At 39.9% G+C, this 23,036-nt stretch overlaps 2 protein-coding genes across 2 annotated transcripts; one reads left to right on the top strand and one right to left on the bottom strand.

Moving 5' to 3' along the window:
• Nucleotides 1-2,764: 2,764 nt before the first annotated feature.
• Nucleotides 2,765-3,964, bottom strand: LOC140151870 (thyrotropin-releasing hormone receptor-like). The gene has a single exon (XM_072174186.1). It carries the CDS (start codon nucleotides 3,955-3,957, stop codon nucleotides 2,827-2,829), a length of 1,131 nt encoding a protein of 376 aa, XP_072030287.1. The 5' UTR covers nucleotides 3,958-3,964; the 3' UTR covers nucleotides 2,765-2,826.
• A 4,839-nt stretch (nucleotides 3,965-8,803) lies between these two features.
• Nucleotides 8,804-12,705, top strand: LOC140152202 (uncharacterized). Its single transcript, XM_072174501.1, has 2 exons — nucleotides 8,804-9,548; nucleotides 12,689-12,705. The coding sequence occupies exons 1-2, from the start codon at nucleotides 8,804-8,806 to the stop codon at nucleotides 12,703-12,705; spliced, it is 762 nt and encodes a 253-aa protein (XP_072030602.1).
• The last annotated feature ends 10,331 nt before the right edge of the window (nucleotides 12,706-23,036 follow it).

Raw genomic sequence — 23,036 nt, 5'->3', positions numbered from 1 at the left:
CTTATCACACGTATATAACCTTTTATGGACATGGTGATATCTTTCTTTTTATAATACTGACTTTACTTTGAGCAAACGATTCACATCTATATTGAGAAATAATGTTTGTACTACTTTCAAACAATAGAGTTGTTAAATAAACATGATTTTTTACCAGGTTCGCCGTCGCATGTAATAAGGGAGATAAGTAGAAAAAGTGATCCCGCCGGGGAATCGAACCCAGGACCACGGGTTTACGAGACCTGTGCCTTAACCACTCGGTCACGGGAGCTTCATGATTAAGCTGGTTGAAATTCGAACCTATAAGCTGTCACTTAAACTTATCTCCTTCCCGCAAATAGAGTTGTTAAAGCAAAATTACATCTCTCACGAAAATAGTTGCTTAACAAGAACTAAGAATGAAACTATGAACTTTGATAATATTGTTTTGTTCAAAAAGTAACGTTACGCTTCAAAAGAATTCGCTGATGATAATGTTCTAAACACTATTTAGCACTATCCAGTCATTCTAGCATATCTAACTAAGCTCACTCAGTACCCTAATAATCCACATTTAGAAAAACCATTGCATCCAGGATCAAGCGAATTAAGTGGGACAATCAGTAGTAAATCTCTGTCCTCGAGAAGTGCTGTTTTTTATCTAGAGCAAACAACGAGACATTGACAGAACGCACAACGCATTATGCAACACACTAGTATTCCACCTTTACCACAGTGCGCTAATGGGACCTTTTTCATTTATATGGCATTAACAATCATTTTTAGCATTATCAAATAATTCGTAACATCGACGTGATAAGGGGTAATGAGCTAATGCAGCGCATACAGCACATTAGAGAAAACCGGAATATACATTTTGTTTTTCATTACATACTGCAATACAGATCCCAACAATAGGCCGCGATATTATCTTTTGATTAAAAATTAATGTACTTTTGTGAGTAATATCAGTTATGAATATTAAAGGACATCACACACTTGCATTTGTGAATATGTGGACGTGTCAATGAAATATTGGAAGAAATTATCTAATCATTTTCTGTCATATATTTAAAAACACCAACCCACTGCCTAATTTAGTGTTTTGTTTATATCGTGCTTGTCTTTCAGTGCAGAAAGTAGGTTAGCATCATCTTTTGGACATTTCTTTTAGTACACGCATTTTGTGCGATTGAGATTATGTGATGCGCACAATATGTACAGCCTGTCTCAAAAAAAATTGTGCAAGTGAAGAGCGCCCTCTCTGGCAATTAGAAAATACCGTTGTGACATAATGCTTACATCAACGTCAAGGGTGTAGTCTTAGCTCTCAAATGCCGTTTGTTTTGTTCAATTTGCTTGTTTTAATCTCGAGATATGTTTAGTTAAATACGAAAGGGTAAAATCACAATTGTGCCACTTTTACTAGGGAAGAGGGCTTTACATGTAACAGTGATAGCATCAAGTGTATCAAGAGTTCCTTCGCGAAATCAAAAGAATGCATCAATTACACAATACAAAATTGTTTCGACTGCTTTTACTGTTTTATCATGATGCAGGAATGATGATTCTATCTTCCCCTTAAAAGAGATTAAAAGATAAATAAATATTTCACATTCTGCTGTAAAAATGGATTTCACATTCTGCTGTTCTGCATGTGCATGTCAATGATTTTATCATGATAAATACTGTTCTCTTAGTCACTCAAGACATGTTAAAAGACAAACAAATATTGCGCACTTATACATGTTATAGGTTAATGAACGCGTATTACTTGTTGGGAGAGATATTAGACAAAATAATGCACGCATGCTGATGTTGATGCGTCTAATGCATGCGCCCGAAAGGGGAGTGCATTAGACGCATCAACATCAGCTATCATTGATTTACATGTACAGCTCTCTTCCCTAGTAAAAGTGGCACAATTGTGATTTTACCCTTTCGTTGTTAAATAAACATATCTCGCAAATGGAACAAGCAAATTGAACAGAACAAACGGCATTTGAGAGCTTAGACTACGCCCGTGACGTTGATGTAAGCATTATGTCACAACGGTATTTTGTAATTGCCAAAGAGGGCGCTTTTCACTTGCACAATTTTTTTTGAGACAGGCTGTATTTTGAAAAGTTAATTAAGTAAGCAACAATTACAAAACAGTCGTACAGGGTGTTCCTGAAAGAAATGTATCGTCGTAAATTCGTGGGCGTAAACTTACTTGTTTTGGGTATTCTAATGCCACAACCAAACATAACTAAATAACTGGCGTGGTTGAGGAAAATGGCAGCTATCATATACCTTTTCAATTTTGACAATTGACCACACTGTTCTTGAAATATACGAGAATGAATTTTACGAAACTTCCTCATTTTCAAACCTTTCCACGGATTCAAAATATCAATCGATGATCTGTATTTGGAGTGATAATCGCTGCGCATCAACAGTGCATGAGGCGTCTATTGTCATTCATAGATATTTGACTCCGTTGATCGGATTGAAACGGATCGTAAAATTATTTGATTTCAAAAACGGAGCGGTCAATTATCAAAATTCAAATTCAAAGTATGTGATAGCTGATATATTCCTCAATCAAATCGGTTATTTAGTTATGCTTGGTTTATGCCTTAAAATACCCAAAAGATTCAGTGTCCGACGATACAGATCTTTCAGGGGCACCCTGTAGTATTATAGGTATACCTATGAAGGTAATAGTATTCAATTTAAAATATATTTAAATGGTTCTTAATTATTCATAGAAGCTCATACTCATAGAAATAGGCATATAATTAGAAGAATAAAATAATATAAAGAGTTCACAATTTCAAGAGTAAACATAGTCAAGTTTATTCATCAGATTACAGTAGATGTTCCACTTGGCCTCTTATGCATTACTTGCTGAAGTACAGGGGTAGGTTCACCAGGTTGTTTGGCTGGTTTTCCTGTGAACGCTTCCCTGAAAGCCATACGGTAGCATTCACTTCCAACTGTATATACCACTGCGTTGATAGCTGCATTCAAATACAGCAGCATATGGCAAATACGGACTGCGGGATGATACCAGACCGCATCCCTTATTAACTCATTCAATACAGTTCCAAAAAAGGAGAGAATTCGGTAAGGCGTTTGACAGACGAAAAAGATTACGCCATTGGCGATAAGCATTCTAGCTACTTGATTTCTGACTTGCAATACGTGATTATAGTTGCTTTGAAGAGAGCTTTGTTCTTCTGATACGGTTCGTTGATGCAATGATGAAATAATACGCCCATAAAGGTACACATTACAAACCAAAGATATCATGTAAGAAGAAAATATAAGCGCCAACCCTAGATGGGTCATCCAAGATTTGCTACATCCACAAATACCAATGACATTGGGGAATGATTTGAACTGCTCATTATCAGGCCATATTATACAATACTGCTTTAACTGTGCGTATGCAGGGACGTATAACCCGCTTAAAATCCCTCCAAGGATCCAACTACAGCCTACTTGAATAATAGTACGCTTCCTGCGTGTTACGCTCCTATGATGGAGTGGATATTTGACAGCGTAAAATCTCTCAAGTGATACCAGCGTTACAACCACAAACGAAACAAAGTAGCTTAAATATATAATACTGTTGACTATAGTGCAGCCATACTGGCCTAAAAACAGGTTGTTCCCATTGACAGGAGAATGAATATACTGTAGTACCTTCTCGCCTCCAGCAGCTATAAGGTACAATGTATCACATATGGCTAAGTTCGCGAGATAGCAATTGGTAGCATTTCGCATTTGACGAACACGTACGAGTACGAATAGGAATGCAGAGTTACTGAGTAAACCAAATATGACGATGAATGGCAGTACATATGTGACGAGGATTTTCTCGGCTCCACCGTATAGAAGCATAATTGGAGGTTCCAAGGAGAAATCCACTGGAATCAATGAAGAGTTGGGACACCCCGTGATGTCTGTGTAATTAGCAAATGAAGACATTTTTGGGTTGACGGAATTGACATGGACAAAGCTGAGATAACGATCTTGTTATCGTTAGCGTCTGCAAACTTCTTTCATTGCTATTAGAATAATGTGTTATTTAGTGGATAGATTACGAATACTGGTTTCCAAGACTTATTCTCTCTGCTGAACAATCTCTCTGTAGTAGATATATTATTCTTCATTTAACAAGCTTATCATACTTTCAGCGTAGAAAACTTGATTTCGTCTGACCGCATAAAAATTCTGACTTCAAAACCCATGGGTTGCACGAAACGGTAAGAATCATTAAATTATCCTCGAAATAAATTGTATCTGTAGCTTAACTATCAGACAATGTGATTACTCACAAATCCTGCGCCCCGTCATCCTTATTAGATTCCTCATAGCACCATCATACGAAGAAAGGCATCACATATCATAGTCGTAATACTATAGATATCAAATATCTGAATTTTCAAATTCTCAGGCGCTCACATTTTGATCAACACGAAAAGTTGATGAGTCGAGCGGTTCGATGATTGCGATCATAGTGTTGCTGACGCTTCAGTAAACTGGAATATCTCATAAAAACGAATCATCCATGTTGAAAGCAAGATTTTGTTTTTCAGGGCTGTGTTTTATCTCGCTGACAAAAAATGACAGATGCTCTGTTGGCATCACTTTAATCAAAGATACAGAGAATTAATCGTCCTGGCATCTTGGTCTCTTATCTATAGTACATATGAATTCCAATCCCGTGTTTTACCGCTGTGCCGCGTGTGCGGTTTGTGTGTTGACTTTTGTGCGCATGACAGCTCTGTCATTCCGACGTATTTTAAAGAGTCAAAATATATAAGCTAGAACTGTTTGATATAGTGAAAAAATTCAGACATGGCCTACATGGATAAATAGTTGACGAATAATTTGTATTGAGGTGAATGTTTAGTTCGACATGAATCTCATATCATTTCGAACACATTTGTAAGAAGAATGTTTCAATAAACGATTAAAAATATGATTATTTAGGAGCAGCAACTATAAAAAAAAATCATGATAATTTTTGAAAGGATTTTATGCCCTTAGATATACATACTGATCATATGATATATCAATTACCGGGATGACATAAATAACCAATGAAATTTGTGAAACCTTTCTTATTTCTAAAATTGTGTAAAATACAAACTCTAAATGTTAAGGGGGAAATGAGGAAGAAAAGATGCCCCAAAGCAGTAAGATATATATGGTCACTGTAAAGTAAAGCGCGGAAAGAAAACCCTAATGATAGATGGCCACTGATGGATAGATATCGCTATTCTCGCTTCTCAACTGAATCGAACTTTGGACTTACATAGTCACATACATCTTCGTCAATGACTTACAACATAATTATGAATACATACGCGTGAAAAGAACCTTTATAAATTGGTATTTTCTTCACACACACTGATAGCGAATCAGTATTGGTATGTTATTTTCGTACACTCATAGTGTGAGAGTGGGAGAGTAAGAGAACGAAGAGGCAGAGATACTTTGACTTTGAAAGGGAGGGAGTAGATGTTACAGACAGAGAGTGGTAGAAAGGGGCTGGAGAGGTTGAAAATAAGCCCAGCAAACACAAAATGTTGTCGAGATCATTCGCAAAACGTTAGAAAAGATTGCCAAAAAAACGTTTTATAAATGTCGGGTTATATAAAAGGTATAAAACGTTTTCATAACATTCCAAAATATTTTTGGAAACTTTATAGTCTAACATAATATGTTGTCGAAATATTTGGCAAAAATGATTGCTACAATTTTTTAACAATAACATTTTGAAAACATTTAAAAATATTGTTAATGTGTGTTTTCATACAAAACGTTTTAAAACGTTTTCATGACCTTTATATAATCCGACATTTAATGTTTTTAAAACGTGTTTACCAAAACCAAAACCCCAAAATATAACCTGTTGAAAATGTTTTAAAAACTGGGAGGTGATCGCTTCATATCCTGCAACGATATTATTAAGCTGTAATTGTTATATCTTGCATATATTCCAAAACGTTCCAAGCATTTGACTTTCAGATTTTGTGCACACTTAAAGGTACTGTGTACGCTCAGCCGTAACTTTTTAATTGTTCATGCAAGATATATCACTATTTGAAACTATATAACAATAACTTGTTTCAGTCAAATATTGTAAAAAGCCATATCTTGGGCGTTATTTGATAAATAATTCAAGAAATATGACCAATATCCCAAAAATGGAAAGTATACTATAGAATGAAATGTTCATATTACAAAGGACAGTGAGATAGTGTGTTCCTCCAAATAATTTGACAAAATCTTCCAAAATTGATATTTTTGCCCTGAAATCTGTGTTTATAATTAGATTTCGTAACTAATTTCTTTTCAAAAATGTGTACTTTGTGAATAATGAAGCAGTTGCAGCACTTTTAAATTATGAATTTCGGAAAGTGCACAGTACCGTTAAGAAGCCGAACTTTCTTCCTCGGAGTTATAAGATTACGATTTTATGACAGCGAACATCCTGATCTTGGAAGCACGTTTCTCTACGTGAGGGAACACGTTTCCAAAATATACAGAGAACTCAAACAATTTGCATGAACCGTATACCAAAACAATATTTTGAGACTCCTATGTTTTGATGTGAGCTTATACACACAGGGTGTGGATTTCAATGTAATGAATGTCTGTCGGGGTGTGTACGTGAGGTGTAGATTAGGAGCATATTCATGTTTCCTTGATTGCTCTCACTATGTAAGATCTTTTAGGTTTAATTGTTTTTCTATTTTTATTTGTTATCATGTGATACTGCCAACGTAAATGTATTTGATAGAGTGTCTGTATCCCAATAAATATAAAAATACAGTCTACCATTTGGCTTACCCCAACATGCGACTTCTTGCTCGTACAATCAGCAGCTTTTTTAATGGGCTTCAAAAACACTGGGTTTTTACTTAAAATGTTCCTAAAACGTAATTATCCATTATTTCAAGGACCACTTCGTGTTTTTGAACTCAAATCGTGGCCGAAGGCAAAGTACATGGGATTTACATATAAAGACATATAAAAACATTTATACAAATTTTAATATGGGGAATGTATAGAATTGACTAGACTGTTACTTCAAGGTCACTCTCAGCGAACATAATTCTGCCTGTATTTGAACCACGTTTTGACATTTTTGGCTAATGAATATGGAGTAGTTTTTTATGGACTTGGTTTTTAACATTATAATGGCTTTACGAATTCACACAGAATTTGTGCGTGAAATGCATGTGGGGTATGTCATTAATAAAGCTGTAATTTTGGTCACTTTTAGGCAATAAATTCCACATTAAAATCCGTCCCTTTGAAAATATCCAGGCGGCATAGAACACGCGACACGTGACGTTCGAGGTTGGCGAAAATACAATAGACAGCCCCATTCAAAATAAACGGTTAGCAGTTATAAATTGAAAAACAACATACTTACAGTGGGGTACATCGTCGTACCCCAACGGTTTTAGAGTAAGATAATTTTGCTTTGACACCACATAACAAAATTAGAATTTTATGTAAAGATTTCATGATTATGTGTTATCCAATGGCGACGTCAAAATGGCGATATCGCATCTGCCACCGCCTGAAAATATCAGTATAATGCGTTGCTATAGGGGCAGTCAGTATGTTTTAAGAGTTGACTCGTGACGTCATATGTGGATTGTTTTCATGGCATTTCTCAATGATTACATAAACACTGTACCTTTGTCTTTCAAACAACACATGTAAAAATTATATCATACACATGATTACGTAACAGCATTAGCATAAAATCAATATACTAGGGACACTGCCAAATCACGCAAAAAGGCGGGCCTTTTAAATTATAGAAAAAAACACGTGTTTACAATGTCCGAAAACAGCAAAAGTATAAGGTGCATATGGCTAGTTTTGGGCAGGAATAACCACTAGGTCCTCCGTTTGCATATGGTAAAATATGAGACGTGCCATTAAACTTTGGTGGAAATGGGACGTCTGGAAACTTCAACAACTTTAGGGCTTGAAATTTTTCTGCAAAAATGGCGAAAATGAAAAAGCAATTATTACAAATGACATTAATTATCTCCAAAATGAAACAGACTAAAATATAATGACTGGTCACGTGTGAGAGCTGGTACTCAGTGCGATGATAACTGGTGCAAATGAAACAACAATCTGCGCATGCGCAGGTGGGATGACCGATACAACATGGTGGAAATGCACGAAAATTGCTCAATTCCATGTAAATAGGGCCTCAAATATTACAAAATGCTATGAAAATTGTAATTTAAATATTCATATGAATTTTTATGGATGATCTCAACCTGAAATGAACAGAAAAGTTTTAAAAATAAATTTCGAATTCAAACGATGGCCTCTCTCTTTGTACCACTACTTTTTGTATAAATGTAACAATGGTACAATAACAGTTATATTTTAATCACGGATTCAAATATTTTCTAGGGAGACTCCCGTTTAAATGTTTGGAGATTAGTCAACAGAACTGGCAAAAAAATTTAAATTTCCACGTTTGCTATTTTTGGCAATATCAAGATTTTTAAAGAAAGAAAAGCCTTGTTTTTGTCAAAAATAAGACATATATTTGATACCATTGACCATGACATTTTATTCTCTCGTTTAGAGCATGGCTTTGGTATCAAAGGCACAGTCCTACAGTGGTTCAAGTCTTACATATGTGGTCGTCAGTTTAGAGTATCTGTTGGAGGGGTGATGTCTGATAGGCATGTTCTCGAGTGTGGCGTACCTCAAGGCTCTATTATTGGGCCAAGAGTGTTTACAAAATACTCTCAGTATATTGCTAACATAATCCGTCGTCATGGTTTACATTTTCACATATGCCGATGATGTTCAAATCTATATGTTTTTCAATCCCAAGATTCCTGGTGATTCAGCATGTGCCATTTTCAAGCTATCTATGTGTGTCGAGGAAGTTCGAGATTGGATGCTTTGTAATATGCTCAAGTTAAATGACTCCAAAACCGAGTTTTTCATTGCTGCCCCTCCACACAATATGCCCAGTCTCTCCAACATCAATATAAAGATCGGTGATGCTGAAGTAATTCCATCTGCTACCATCAGGAATCTGGGAGTTGTTTTTGATGCTACGATGAACATGTCTAACCATATAACATCTATTTGTAAAACAGTTAACTTTCTCTTGTGGAACTTGTTCAGAATTCGTAGGTTTGTCACCGAAGATGCATCCAGTAATGCCATGCGGGCACTGGTGCTATCAAAGATTGATTATGCCAACGCCCTTCTGTCTGGATGTAGAAGCAAAGACGTTGCTCGCTTACAAAGACTACAAAACCGTGCTGCCCGCATTATCTTCCAAGTTCCACGCCGTCACTTATCTTCACCTCTTTTAAATTCGTTACACTGGCTTCCAATAGACAAGAGAATTTGCTTCAAAGTACTACTCTACATTTACAAGACATTGAACGATCTAGCACCACCCTACCTCTCTGATTGTCTGACCATCCGTGTTCCAACTAGGGAAGGCCTTCGTTCAAATCAAGATCTTACGCGCCTTATCATTCCTAAGACCAACAGACTGATAGGTGATGGATCGTTCAGTGTCTTTGGACCCAGACTCTGGAACAATCTTCCTTCATCAATTAGGTCATCTCCCACAGTTACTACTTTCAAACGTAGCCTGAAAACCCATCTTTTTAACCATTGCTGATTATTATGTTGTTTCTTTTTGCATATTTTTTGTTTTCTTGTAGTCTTTAGTAGTAGGGTAAGTTTTCTGTAAAGTGCAATGATCATTTATTTGAAATTGCGCTATATAAATGCCGTTGTATGTATGTATGTATGTATGTATATTTGACCACGCATTTTTAATAAACTAAAACCTCAATACAGCCCAACAAACATGGTTTAATGAACTGGTAGTGTGTGTTCTATTACTGTTCCAAAAGGCAGCATTCTCCATTCTTTAATTCCCGAGAAAATATAGAAAATACAACAATACCTCATTTCAGCCTCTTATTTCCCTTAACAAAAACGCCTCAATTTCACCAGGTGACTCTAGACCATTGATTTTATGCTAATGCTGTTACGTAATCATGTGTGTGATAGAATTTTTACATGTGTTGTTTGAAAGACAAAGGTACAGTGTTTATGTAATCATTGAGAAATGTCATGAAAACTATCCACAAATGACGTCACGAGTCAACTCTTAAAACATACTGACTGCCCCTCGTAGTAGTCCCTGAACAACCCACATATTTTTGGTATGTTGATATTAAGTGAATAAAACCTTTTGCGAAGTCCGTTTCCACAGCCCGTCTTTGGACAAGAAAATAGAGCAGTCATTCGTGACCGGATACTGACTACCGCGCCGCTTCTCGCGTGACTTCTTCATCTACATCGCCAGCATCGATCACGCCCCAACGGCAAACTGAAGCTGTTTTTATATTTCACCAACGAAAGATGATGAGGTAGGTAGTAAAAACTAGTAAAATCGGATCCTATACATGTAATTTGTTGTAATTGAATGGATAAACTTAATCTAACTTTTATCTTCTTATTTATTTCAAATTTATTGATTCCGTGTAAAACACATCTTTTCCGTTGTCGGATTTATCCAATAATCACGAAAATACTAGCAATAAGTCAGTCAACTGTCTCAAATGATTTGAATTAGGGATTCAATCAGGTTTCACCGTTGTTCATCACCGATTAACAACGATGCGTCCGCGTCGTCTGAGTGGTTTACTTCGCTCGGGCAGCTTTAGCTATAGGGAAAATTGTTGCTTTTTTGAAGCTAAACTGATGAAATATGGTGTAAAAGTAGAATAAATGCGCGCTAAGCGCGCGAAAATTTACACGTTTTGGGGCTAAAATGGGCAAATAATGAGGTTAATGTGGTCAGAAACTCATTATCAGGCGTCAACATTGGGGGGATGATTGTATGGACCATCCCCCCGGCAAAATATTGGGGGGATTTATCCCCCATCCCACCCCCCGGATCTACGTCTATGGCCGAGGGTTGTGTGATCCTTCATCCCTGTTGACTCCCTCAAATCTGCAATCATGTCGCAAAAGCTTCAAGGATGGACCAAACGCATTTGTCCATACGTGCTGCTGATTATCATCCAGTGAATTTGAACGTGTGGTTGGCCAGCATAAGGGACCTATGAACAAACGGCAAGTTAGGGCTAGGATTTGCAATAGTCTCCCAAGAGCAATTGGATACAATACCGCTATTTTCAAAGACACTAATCGTACATGTGCTATTGAAATGTACATGAACTGTGTATACAGCCTGTCTCAAAAAAAGTTGTGCAAGTGAAAATCGCCCTCTTTGACAATTAGAAAATATTGTTGTGACATTATGCTTACATCAACGTCAAGGGCGCAGTCTTAGCTCTCAGATGCCGTTTGTTCTGTTCGATTTGCTTGTTGCAATCTTGAGATATGTTTATTTAACAACGAAAGGGTAAAATCACAATAGTGCCACTTTTACTAGGGAAGAGAGCTGTACATGTAAATCAATGATCAGTAGCTGATGTTGACGCGTCTAATGCACTCTCCCTTCGGGGCTCGTGCATTAGACGCATTATTCGCATCAACATCAGCGCGCGTGCATTATTTTGTCTAATTTCTCTCCCAACAAGTAATATAAACTTATAAGTTCCGTATGTACAAAAGAGTTAGACCGGGTAAAAAGTTAGACCTGATCTAAGTGGAATTTAGTACCATGAGAAAGAACATTTTCCTTTACATTTGCTTATGTTATTTTGTATTATTTTTGAACGTTGCATTAAAATCTTTAGAATTTGCTAGCTACTCTAGGAAGGAAATAAGAGTAAAGGACCATTCCTGGTGGAACTTAATTCCAGTTAGACCAGGTCTAACTTTAGACCCTCTCTAACTCTTTTGTGCATACGAACCTTAGTGTGCAATATTTGTTTGTCTTCTAACATGTCTTCAGTGACTAAGAGAACAGTATTTACCATGATAAAATCATTGACGTGCACGTATATTTAATTTTACAGCAGAATGTGAAATATTTATTTATCTTTTTTGTGGAAAAAGAGAATCATTATTCCTGCATCATGATAAAATAGTAAAAACAGTGAAACATTTGTGTTGTGTAATTGATGCATTCCTTTGATTTCACGAAGGAACTCTTGATAAACATGATGCTATCGCTTATTTACATGCAAAGCTCTCTTCCCTAGTAAAAGTGGCACAATTGTGATTTTACCCTTTCGTCGTTAATAAAGCATATCTCGAGATTAAAATTTGAAGCAAATTGAACAGAACAAACGGTATTTGAGAGCTAAGACTATGCCCGTGACGTTGATGTAAGCATCGTGTCAGAACGGTATTTTCTAATTGCCAAAGAGGGCGCTTTTCACTTGCACAACTTTTTTTGAGACAGGCTGTACGTGGAGAGTTACAGTGTACGTCTAGTATAGGGGGGCAATACATTCACAAATTTAATTGACCCCGTTCCACCACTTCTTCTACAGCGAATAGTTTGTGATGTGATCTGTTTGAAATTTTGTATGCATACACACCCGTGATACACACAATTGCAAATCTGATAAAGGCAGTTGTTGAATGCCTTTGGATAAATTAACATTTGTCTCTTGTCATGCTAATTCAACGGTGCAATGACTCAAGTATAACAAAGCCATTGTAACTCTTCAATTTAGAAATATTTTTATGTTTTAACATTTTTCAGCCTTGAAAGTACTTTGATTGAGCGATTTACTTATCGAGATATAAAATTGATAGCAGCTAAAGGCAGCGTAACACTGTACAAATGTATTCGTATGAAAGCAATTATGGAAAATCATTTTTAGCATTAATTTTCTTTAGCTTTGAACGCTATTAGAAAAATCGTGCCCGGCTAAGCATGCTGGCAGACACTATTCCTATGTAATTGATCCCATTTTCTTATTCAAATACCAACTAAATGCTTATCACATAGAAACCGTGGTAAAATAAACTTCTGACTTGTTAGGTGATATTTTAGATGTTTTAGATGAAAGTATTGGCAATGTCATTCAGCATTTTAGGACTATGAGATCTGACATTTGATTTTTTTTTTCAAATCACGCGATTCTCGGTTCTCTAACACAAATATAATCCGTGCTTGTTCTTCTCTTGAATCACTTAAATCATCTCTTAAACCTGTTCTAATGAATGTTGCTTATGACTAAGTTTTGCTTAATGAGTGCTTTAGTACCGATTTGTATATTATTATTATTATTATTATTATTATATGTGTCAACTAATTGAATTAATCTAGTGATATGACTCGAAACTTACACGAGATTCATCAATGATTATAACATTGAGATGAGTTTTGAATCAAAGAAGAAAAGTTATGAAATATAGTTCGTGTCGTTTGAATGGGCATGATGTATGTTGGTTTGATGCATGGTCACAAAGTTTCTCAGTCATTCTGTAGGACGAAATCATGTTTTTCTAAATATGTTAGAGACACGGCATTAGATATATTGGGGGTTTAGTAGTTTTTCGAAAAACAAAAAGATTTTTTATGTCAATGGATGAAAGAAAATTAACCTCATATTGGACTATTATTTAATTTTTTTGCACTCTATCATATTTAATATTTTAGCTTCGAGCTGGTAAGTACTTGTGTCCATTATGGGAGCGAAAACACCTGATTGACTCTACTTTGCAGATTTTCACCCCAATGTCAGTAACAATTTATGCCACAGAGGAGCCATACGGCGGGATGGATTTGGGTATGTCTTGAAGAAAATTATTTTTAATATGGAGCACCGTTGAAACATTATCCTCGATGCACGCGAAAAACTTGAGCTGATTTTAACCTAAACAATAATGATGTTTTCGCGGCACACGAAATTTAGGTATTTCTTAATAAACGGTAAAAATATGGACTTATATTAACAAAATTTGTTTTACAAAATCCAAAAACAAATTGTAGGTGACTTAACGATTAAAAAACTATTAATGTCTCATCGAGGAGTAAAATTACTTTGCCTTGCCGGGGTATTAAAACAAATTTGCATCACTGAGGTGATAAAATTATCACAACCCAAACTACCCAGCCCTCTTGATATCTAATGATGAGTACCTTATGGGAAATAGTTACCACTCGCACAATACGTAGTTCGTATAATGATAACAAAAACATTACTTGGGCTTAAAAAGTAGGTCAGCATTGTTTTCCTAATACTTCTTTAGTTCATTTATAACTCCAGATGTTGTCATCTATTTTGCCCAACTGAAATTTCCGATTGCATGATGCTCTCAGATTACACATCGATGCACTCAGATTATTCTTTATAATATAGAAATTATTTCAAATTAACGTTGAAATGATAATAGATCAATGAGCTACTTCTACGTTGTGGCAAAAACAAGACTTGTATCAAACATGCGTATCCCATGCCAGCGCATTTCCTTGCTTTTCAGTTGAGTTGTGTGACTGCCAGAATTTAATTGCAACACTTTTGGTTGGCTAACCGTTCACTATTTCCTAAAACGAAGCCCCACATAAATGAAATTAAAATGACAAGTTATGTTCTAATCAAATTATTTTTCATTCGCTATGCTCAACATTCAAGACTGCTTCATAAATATCTGAGGAGTTCTTCACGTTATATTTGCAGCAAACATTTTGCCATCTTGACGACGTTTAGGTGTAACTAATTTGGGAATAGTTTTAGGCTATGCCGTAGCTAAAACAAACTTGAGAATTTGATCATCCTGTAACGAAAACAATCATAGAATAAGAATAACGTTTGCTACAGAAAATGTTCCCACTTGAGATTCACCATTTATTTTGCTTTCTTGAATTCGTTAGAAAGCACTATTCCCCTTTGCTTTCAGCTTTCAATCACTCAGACCGGCTATTTACACAAAGCAGTCATAGATCACAGCTTCTGAACAATTCACGACGTCTTCTGGTGAAAGAGCAAGGTGTATACATATTACTTGGCATAGGTATCGCATTGCAAATTAGGTATTAAAGATAAACACGACTAAATGCCTTGAGAATACAATACAGGAAGCTATTGGACAGGAATAGAGCTAGGAATAAAGTAGGGTGTGACATGGAAACTCGTAGATATATTGTAATTCGTCGATGTTTAATGAAGACATTACTGGATGGCACAATTAATATTCCATGACAAGGATTGACGTAGATATATAGGTTTATATTAAAGCCAAGTTCATAATTCAATCGCCAACGAGGAGCGACTGATCACTGAATCCTGTTACAGCAGCCGTATGGATCGTTATTTTTTTGTGTCATAAGGTACGAGACAGGTCATTATTTTGTGCATTGATCATTCATCACCAGCGACTGAACTAACAATTCGACCAAACCAATTGAAGAACACGTAGAAACTGAAATTGAATCGGGGGATTTGTCCCGCCTTTACAAAGGATATTATCGTAAGTTGTTGAGTATAAAAGTAGAACTTAGAGAATAAAGATATTGGTTTTTAGCCTTTGTCGTGCATCTATCGTCTCATATAACACGGACGACATCATTATTTGAAGTAAAGCAACGAGGCAACAAAAATATGAGACGATAGATGCCTTCAATATTAATCATTAGTATACCAAATTCAAATTAAATCTTACAAGGTATTACCTAGGGCTTAGAATCGACTGATCCCGTTGTTGCTATGATTTAAAAACTTAATTGCAATTGGTTCTAAAAGCATGTACGAGTATCGCGTCGACTAAATCGTGTTATATCGTGTCATACCACACGGCTAAGAACGAAAAAGGATGTAGAAACTTTCTCAAGTGTTATTGTAAGTATAGTGATTGAGATTTGATGTAAGGTGTTTTATCATTCTTGTGATAAACTCCTCAAGTTTTAATAAGTAGTGATTTTATACAACGCCCCATAACCAAAATGATAACATATATTCTTGCAGGATGTGCCATATCGTATTCTTGCAGGATGTGCCAAAGCGCATTCTTGCAGGATGTGACATAGCGTATTCTTGCGGGATGTGCTATAGCGTATTCTTGTGGGATGTGCTATAGCGTATTCTTGCGGGATGTACCACAACGTATTCTTGCGGGATGTGCCAAAGCGCATTCTTGCGGTATGTGACATAGCGTATTCTTGCGGTATGTGACATAGCGTATTCTTGCGGGACCATGCGTATTCTTGCGGGATGTGACATAGCGTATTCTTTCGGGATGTGCTACATCCTATTCTTACGTGTTGTACCATAGCGTATTCTTAATGGAATGTACCATAGCGTATTCTTGCGGGATGCACCACAACGTATTCTTGCGGGATGTGCCAGGCGTATTCTTGCGGGATGTGCCATAGCGTATTCTTGCGGGATGTGCCATAGCGTATTCTTGCGGGATGTGCCATAGCGTATTCTTGCGGGATGTGCCAGGCGTATTCTTGCGGGATGTGCCATAGCGTATTCTTGCGGGAATGTGCTATAGCGTATTCTTGCGGGATGTGCCATAGCGTATTCTTGCGGGATGTGCCATAGCGTAATCTTGCGGGATGTGCCATAGCGTAATCTTGCGGGATGTGTCATAGCGTATTCTTGCGGGATGTGCCATGCGTATTCTTGCGGGATGTGCCATGCGTATTCTTGCGGGATGTGCCATAGCGTATTCTTGCGGATGTGCCATAGCGTATTCTTGCGGTATGTGACATAGCGTATTCTTGCGGATGTGCCATGCGTATTCTTGCGGGATGTGACATAGCGTATTCTTGCGGGATGTGCTACATCCTATTCTTGCGTGTTGTACCATAGCGTATTCTTAATGGAATGTACCATAGCGTATTCTTGCGGGATGCACCACAACGTATTCTTGCGGGATGTGCCAGGCGTATTCTTGCGGGATGTGCCATAGCGTATTCTTGCGGGATGTGCCATAGCGTATTCTTGCGGGATGTGCCATAGCGTATTCTTGCGGGATGTGCCAGGCGTATTCTTGCGGGATGTGCCATAGCGTATTCTTGCGGGAATGTGCTATAGCGTATTCTTGCGGGATGTGCCATAGCGTATTCTTGCGGGATGTGCCATAGCGTAATCTTGCGGGATGTGCCATAGCGTAATCTTGCGGGATGTGTCATAGCGTATTCTTGCGGGATGTGCCATGCGTATTCTTGCGGGATGTGCCATAGCGTATTCTTGCGGGATGTGCCATAGCGTATTCTTGCGGTATGTGACATAGCGTATTCTTGCGGGATGTGCCATGCGTATTCTTGCGGGATGTGACATAGCGTATTCTTGCGGGATGTGCTACATCCTATTCTTGCGTGTTGTACCATAGCGTATTCTTAATGGAATGTACCATAGCGTATTCTTGCGGGATGCACCACAACGTATTCTTGCGGGATGTGCCAGGCGTATTCTTGCGGGATGTGCCATAGCGTATTCTTGCGGGATGTGCCATAGCGTGTTCTTGCGGGATGTGCCATAGCGTATTCTTGCGGGATGTGCCATAGCGTATTCTTGCGGATGTGCCAGGCGTATTCTTGCGGGATGTGCCATAGCGTATGCTTGCGGGAATGTGTCATAGCGTATTCTTGCGGGATGTGCCATAGCGTATTCTTGCGGGATGTGCCATAGCGTAATCTTGCGGGATGTGACATAGCGTATTCTTGCGGGATGTGCCATAGCGTATTCTTGCGGGATGTGTCATAGCGTATTCTTGCGGGATGTGCCATAGCGTAATCTTGCGGGATGTGCCATAGCGTAATCTTGCGGGATGTGTCATAGCGTATTCTTGCGGGATGTGTCATAGCGTATTCTTGTGGGATGTGACATAGCGTATTCTTGCGGGATGTGTCATAGCGTATTCTTACGGGAGGGGCCATATCGTATTCTAGCGGGATGTGCCATATCGTATTCTTGCAGGATGTGCCATAGCGTATTCTTGCGGGATGTGCTATAGCGTAATCTTGCGGGATGTGCCATAGCGTAATCTTGCGGGATGTGTCATAGCGTATTCTTGCGGGATGTGTCATAGCGTATTCTTGTGGGATGTGACATAGCGTATTCTTGCGGGATGTGTCATAGCGTATTCTTACGGGAGGTGCCATATCGTATTCTTGCGGGATGTGCGCGTATTCTTGCGGGATGTGCCATAGCGTATTCTTGCGGGATGTGCCATAGCGTATTCTTGCGGGATGTGCCAGGCGTATTCTTGCGGGATGTGCCATAGCGTATTCTTGCGGGATGTGCCATAGCGTATTCTTGCAGGATGTGCTATAGCGTAATCTTGCGGGATGTGCCATAGCGTATTCTTGCGGGATGTGCCATAGCGTATTCTTGCGGGATGTGCCATAGCGTATTCTTGCGGGATGTGCCATAGCGTATTCTTGCGGGATGTGCCATAGCGTATTCTTGCGGGATGTGCCATAGCGTATTCTTGCGGGAATGTGCTATAGCGTATTCTTGCGGGATGTGTCATAGCGTATTCTTGCGGGATGTGCCATAGCGTAATCTTGCGGGATGTGCCATAGCGTAATCTTGCGGGATGTGTCATAGCGTATTCTTGCGGGATGTGTCATAGCGTATTCTTGTGGGATGTGACATAGCGTATTCTTGCGGGATGTGTCATAGCGTATTCTTACGGGAGGGGCCATATCGTATTCTAGCTGGATGTGCCATATCGTATTCTTGCAGGATGTGCCATAGCGTATTCTTGCGGGATGTGCTTGCGTAATCTTGCGGGATGTGCCATAGCGTAATCTTGCGGGATGTGTCATAGCGTATTCTTGCGGGATGTGTCATAGCGTATTCTTGTGGGATGTGACATAGCGTATTCTTGCGGGATGTGTCATAGCGTATTCTTACGGGAGGTGCCATATCGTATTCTAGCGGGATGTGCCATATCGTATTCTTGCAGGATGTGCCATAGCGTATTCTTGCGGGATGTGCCATAGCGTATTCTTGCGGGATGTGCCATAGCGTATTCTTGCGGGATGTGCCAGGCGTATTCTTGCGGGATGTGCCATAGCGTATTCTTGCGGGAATGTGCCATAGCGTATTCTTGCGGGATGTGCCATGCGTATTCTTGCGGGATGTGTCATAGCGTATTCTTACGGGAGGTGCCATATCGTATTCTAGCGGGATGTGCCATATCGTATTCTTGCAGGATGTGCCATAGCGTAATCTTGCGGGATGTGCTACATCGTATTCTTGCGGGAATGTGCTATAGCGTAATCTTGCGGGATGTGCTACATCCTATTCTTGCGTGTTGTACCATAGCGTATTCTTGCGGGATGTACCACAACGTATTCTTTCAGGATGTACTACAACGTATTCTTGAGGGATGTGCCATGCGTATTCTTAATGGAATGTGCCATGCGTATTCTTGCGGGATGCACCACAACGTATTCTTGCGGGATGTACCATAGCGTAATCTTGCGGGATGTGCCATATCGTATTCTTGCGGGATGTGCCATAGCGTATTCTTAATGGAATGTGCCATGCGTATTCTTGTGGGATGTGCCATAGCGTAATCTTGCGGGATGTGCCATAGCGTAATCTTGCGGGATGTGTCATAGCGTATTCTTGCGGGATGTGTCATAGCGTATTCTTGTGGGATGTGACATAGCGTATTCTTGCGGGATGTGTCATAGCGTATTCTTACGGGAGGGGCCATATCGTATTCTAGCGGGATGTGCCATATCGTATTCTTGCAGGATGTGCCATAGCGTATTCTTGCGGGATGTGCTATAGCGTAATCTTGCGGGATGTGCCATAGCGTAATCTTGCGGGATGTGTCATAGCGTATTCTTGCGGGATGTGTCATAGCGTATTCTTGTGGGATGTGACATAGCGTATTCTTGCGGGATGTGCCATCGCGTATTCTTACGGGAGTGGCCATATCGTATTCTAGCGGGATGTGCCATATCGTATTCTTGCAGGATGTGCCATAGCGTATTCTTGCGGGATGTGCCATAGCGTATTCTTGCGGGATGTGCCATAGCGTATTCTTGCGGGATGTGCCAGGCGTATTCTTGCGGGATGTGCCATAGCGTATTCTTGCGGGAATGTGCCATAGCGTATTCTTGCGGGATGTGCCATGCGTATTCTTGCGGGATGTGTCATAGCGTATTCTTACGGGCTGTGCCATATCGTATTCTAGCGGGATGTGCCATATCGTATTCTTGCAGGATGTGCCATAGCGTAATCTTGCGGGATGTGCTACATCGTATTCTTGCGGGAATGTGCTATAGCGTAATCTTGCGGGATGTGCTACATCCTATTCTTGCGTGTTGTACCATAGCGTATTCTTGCGGGATGTACCACAACGTATTCTTTCGGGATGTACCACAACGTATTCTTCAGGGATGTGCCATGCGTATTCTTAATGGAATGTGCCATGCGTATTCTTGCGGGATGCACCACAACGTATTCTTGCGGGATGTACCATAGCGTAATCTTGCGGGATGTGCCATATCGTATTCTTGCGGGATGTGCCATAGCGTATTCTTAATGGAATGTGCCATGCGTATTCTTGCGGGATGTACCACAACGTATTCTTGCGGGATGTGCCATAGCGTATTCTTGCGGGATGTGCCATATCGTAATCTTGCGGGATGTGACATAGCGTATTCTTGTGGGATATGCCATAGCGTATTCTTAATGGAATGTGCCATGCGTATTCTTGCGGGATGTACCACAACGTATTCTTGCGGGATGTACCACATCGTATTCTTGCAGGATGTGCTATAGCGTAATCTTGCGGGATGTGCCATATCGTATTCCTGCGGGATGTGCCACAACGTATTCTTGCGGGATGTGCTATAGCGTATTCTTGCAGGATGTGCCATAGCGTATTCTTGCGGGATGTGCCATAGCGTATTCTTGCGGGATGTGCCATGCGTATTCTTGCGGTATTTGCCACAACGTATTCCTGCGGGATGTGCCATAGCGTAATCTTGCGAGATATGCCAAAGCGTATTCTTGTGGGATGTGCTATAGCGTATTCTTGCGGGATGTGCTATAGCGTATTCTTGTGGGATGTGCTATAGCGTAATCTTGCGGGATGTGCCATGCGTATTCTTGCGGGATGTGCCATAGCGTATTCTTGCGGGATGTGCCATGCGTATTCTTGCGGGATGTACCACAACGTATTCCTGCGGGATGTGCCATAGCGTAATCTTGCGAGATGTGCCAAAGCGTATTCTTGTGGGATGTGCTATAGCGTATTCTTGCGGGATGTGCTATAGCGTATTCTTGTGGGATGTGCTATAGCGTAATCTTGCGGGATGTGCCATGCGTATTCTTGCGGGATGTGCCATAGCGTATTCTTTTGGGATGTGCCATGCGTATTCTTGCGGGATGTACCACAACGTATTCCTGCGGGATGTGCCATAGCGTAATCTTGCGAGATGTGCTACATCGTATTCTTGCGGGATGTACCACAACGTATTCTTGCGGGAATGTGCTATAGCGTATTCTTGCGGGATGTGCCATAGCGTATTCTTGAGGGATGTGCCATAGCGTATTCTTGTGGGATGTGCCATAGCGTATTCTTGCGGGAATGTGCTATAGCGTATTCTTGCGGGATATGCCATAGCGTATTCTTGTGGGATGTGCTATAGCGTAATCTTGCAGGATGTGCCATAGCATATTCTTGCGGGATGTGCCATAGCGTAATCTTGCGGGATGTGCCATAGCGTATTCTTGCGGGATGTGACATAGCGTAATCTTGCGGGATGTGCCATGCGTATTCTTGCGGGATGTGACATAGCGTATTCTTTCGGGATGTGCCATAGCGTAATCTTGCGAGATGTGCTACATCGTATTCTTGCGGGATGTACCACAACGTATTCTTGCGGGAATGTGCTATAGCGTATTCTTGCGGGATGTGCCATAGCGTATTCTTGAGGGATGTGCCATAGCGTATTCTTGTGGGATGTGCCATAGCGTATTCTTGCGGGAATGTGCTATAGCGTATTCTTGCGGGATATGCCATAGCGTATTCTTGTGGGATGTGCTATAGCGTAATCTTGCAGGATGTGCCATAGCATATTCTTGCGGGATGTGCCATAGCGTAATCTTGCGGGATGTGCCATAGCGTATTCTTGCGGGATGTGACATAGCGTAATCTTGCGGGATGTGCCATGCGTATTCTTGCGGGATGTGACATAGCGTATTCTTTCGGGATGTGACATAGCGTATTCTTGTGGGATGTGCTATAGCGTAATCTTGCAGGATGTGCCATAGCATATTCTTGCGGGATGTGCCATAGCGTAATCTTGCGGGATGTGCCATAGCATATTCTTGCGGGATGTGCCATAGCGTAATCTTGCGGGATGTGCTATAGCGTATTCTTGCGGTATGTGACATAGCGTAATCTTGCGGGATGTGCCATGCGTATTCTTGCGGGATGTGCCATAGCGTATTCTTGTGGGATGTGCTATAGCGTATTCTTGCGGGAATGTGCTATAGCGTATTCTTGCGGGATATGCCATAGCGTATTCTTGCAGGATATGCCATAGAGTATTCTTGCGGTATGTGCCACATCGTATTCTTGCGGGATATGCCATAGCGTATTCTTGTGGGATGTGCCATAGCTTATTCTTGCGGGATGTGACATAGCGCATTCTTGTGGGATATGCCATAGCATATTCTTGCGGGATGTGACCATAGCGTATTCTTGCGGGATGTGCCATAGCGTATTCTTGCGGGATGTGCCATAGCGTAATCTTGCGGGATGTGACATAGCGTATTCTTGCGGATGTGACATAGCGTATTCTTGCGGGATGTGCCATAGCGTATTCTTGCGGGATGTGCCATAGCGTAATCTTGCGGGATGTGACATAGCGTATTCTTGCGGGATGTGACATAGCGTATTCTTGAGGGATGTGCCATAGCGTATTCTTGCGGGATGTGACATAGCGTAATCTTGCGGGATGAAAGATGGAGTAACCATCTGAAAATTCCGAGAGGTAGCAATAAGGTAGTTTTAAACTTTAATCATTATCAAAATTGGTTTGACACGGAGCCTTCACAACTACCCATACTAGACTATTACTATTGCTAGGGATGCCCACTCTCAATACAGTTTCCACTAGA

Source organism: Amphiura filiformis, chromosome 5 (genome assembly GCF_039555335.1).
Source record: "Amphiura filiformis chromosome 5, Afil_fr2py, whole genome shotgun sequence".
Taxonomy (NCBI): Eukaryota; Metazoa; Echinodermata; class Ophiuroidea; order Amphilepidida; family Amphiuridae; genus Amphiura; species Amphiura filiformis.
The sequence above is the reverse complement of the archived record's forward strand: the minus strand, read 5'-3'. Positions and strand labels throughout refer to the sequence as shown.

Coding starts and splice junctions, on each gene's coding strand:
- LOC140151870 (XM_072174186.1), bottom strand. CDS start 3,957: ATGTCTTCATTTGCTAATTACACAGACATCACGGGGTGTCCCAACTCT.
- LOC140152202 (XM_072174501.1), top strand. CDS start 8,804: ATGGTTTACATTTTCACATATGCCGATGATGTTCAAATCTATATGTTT.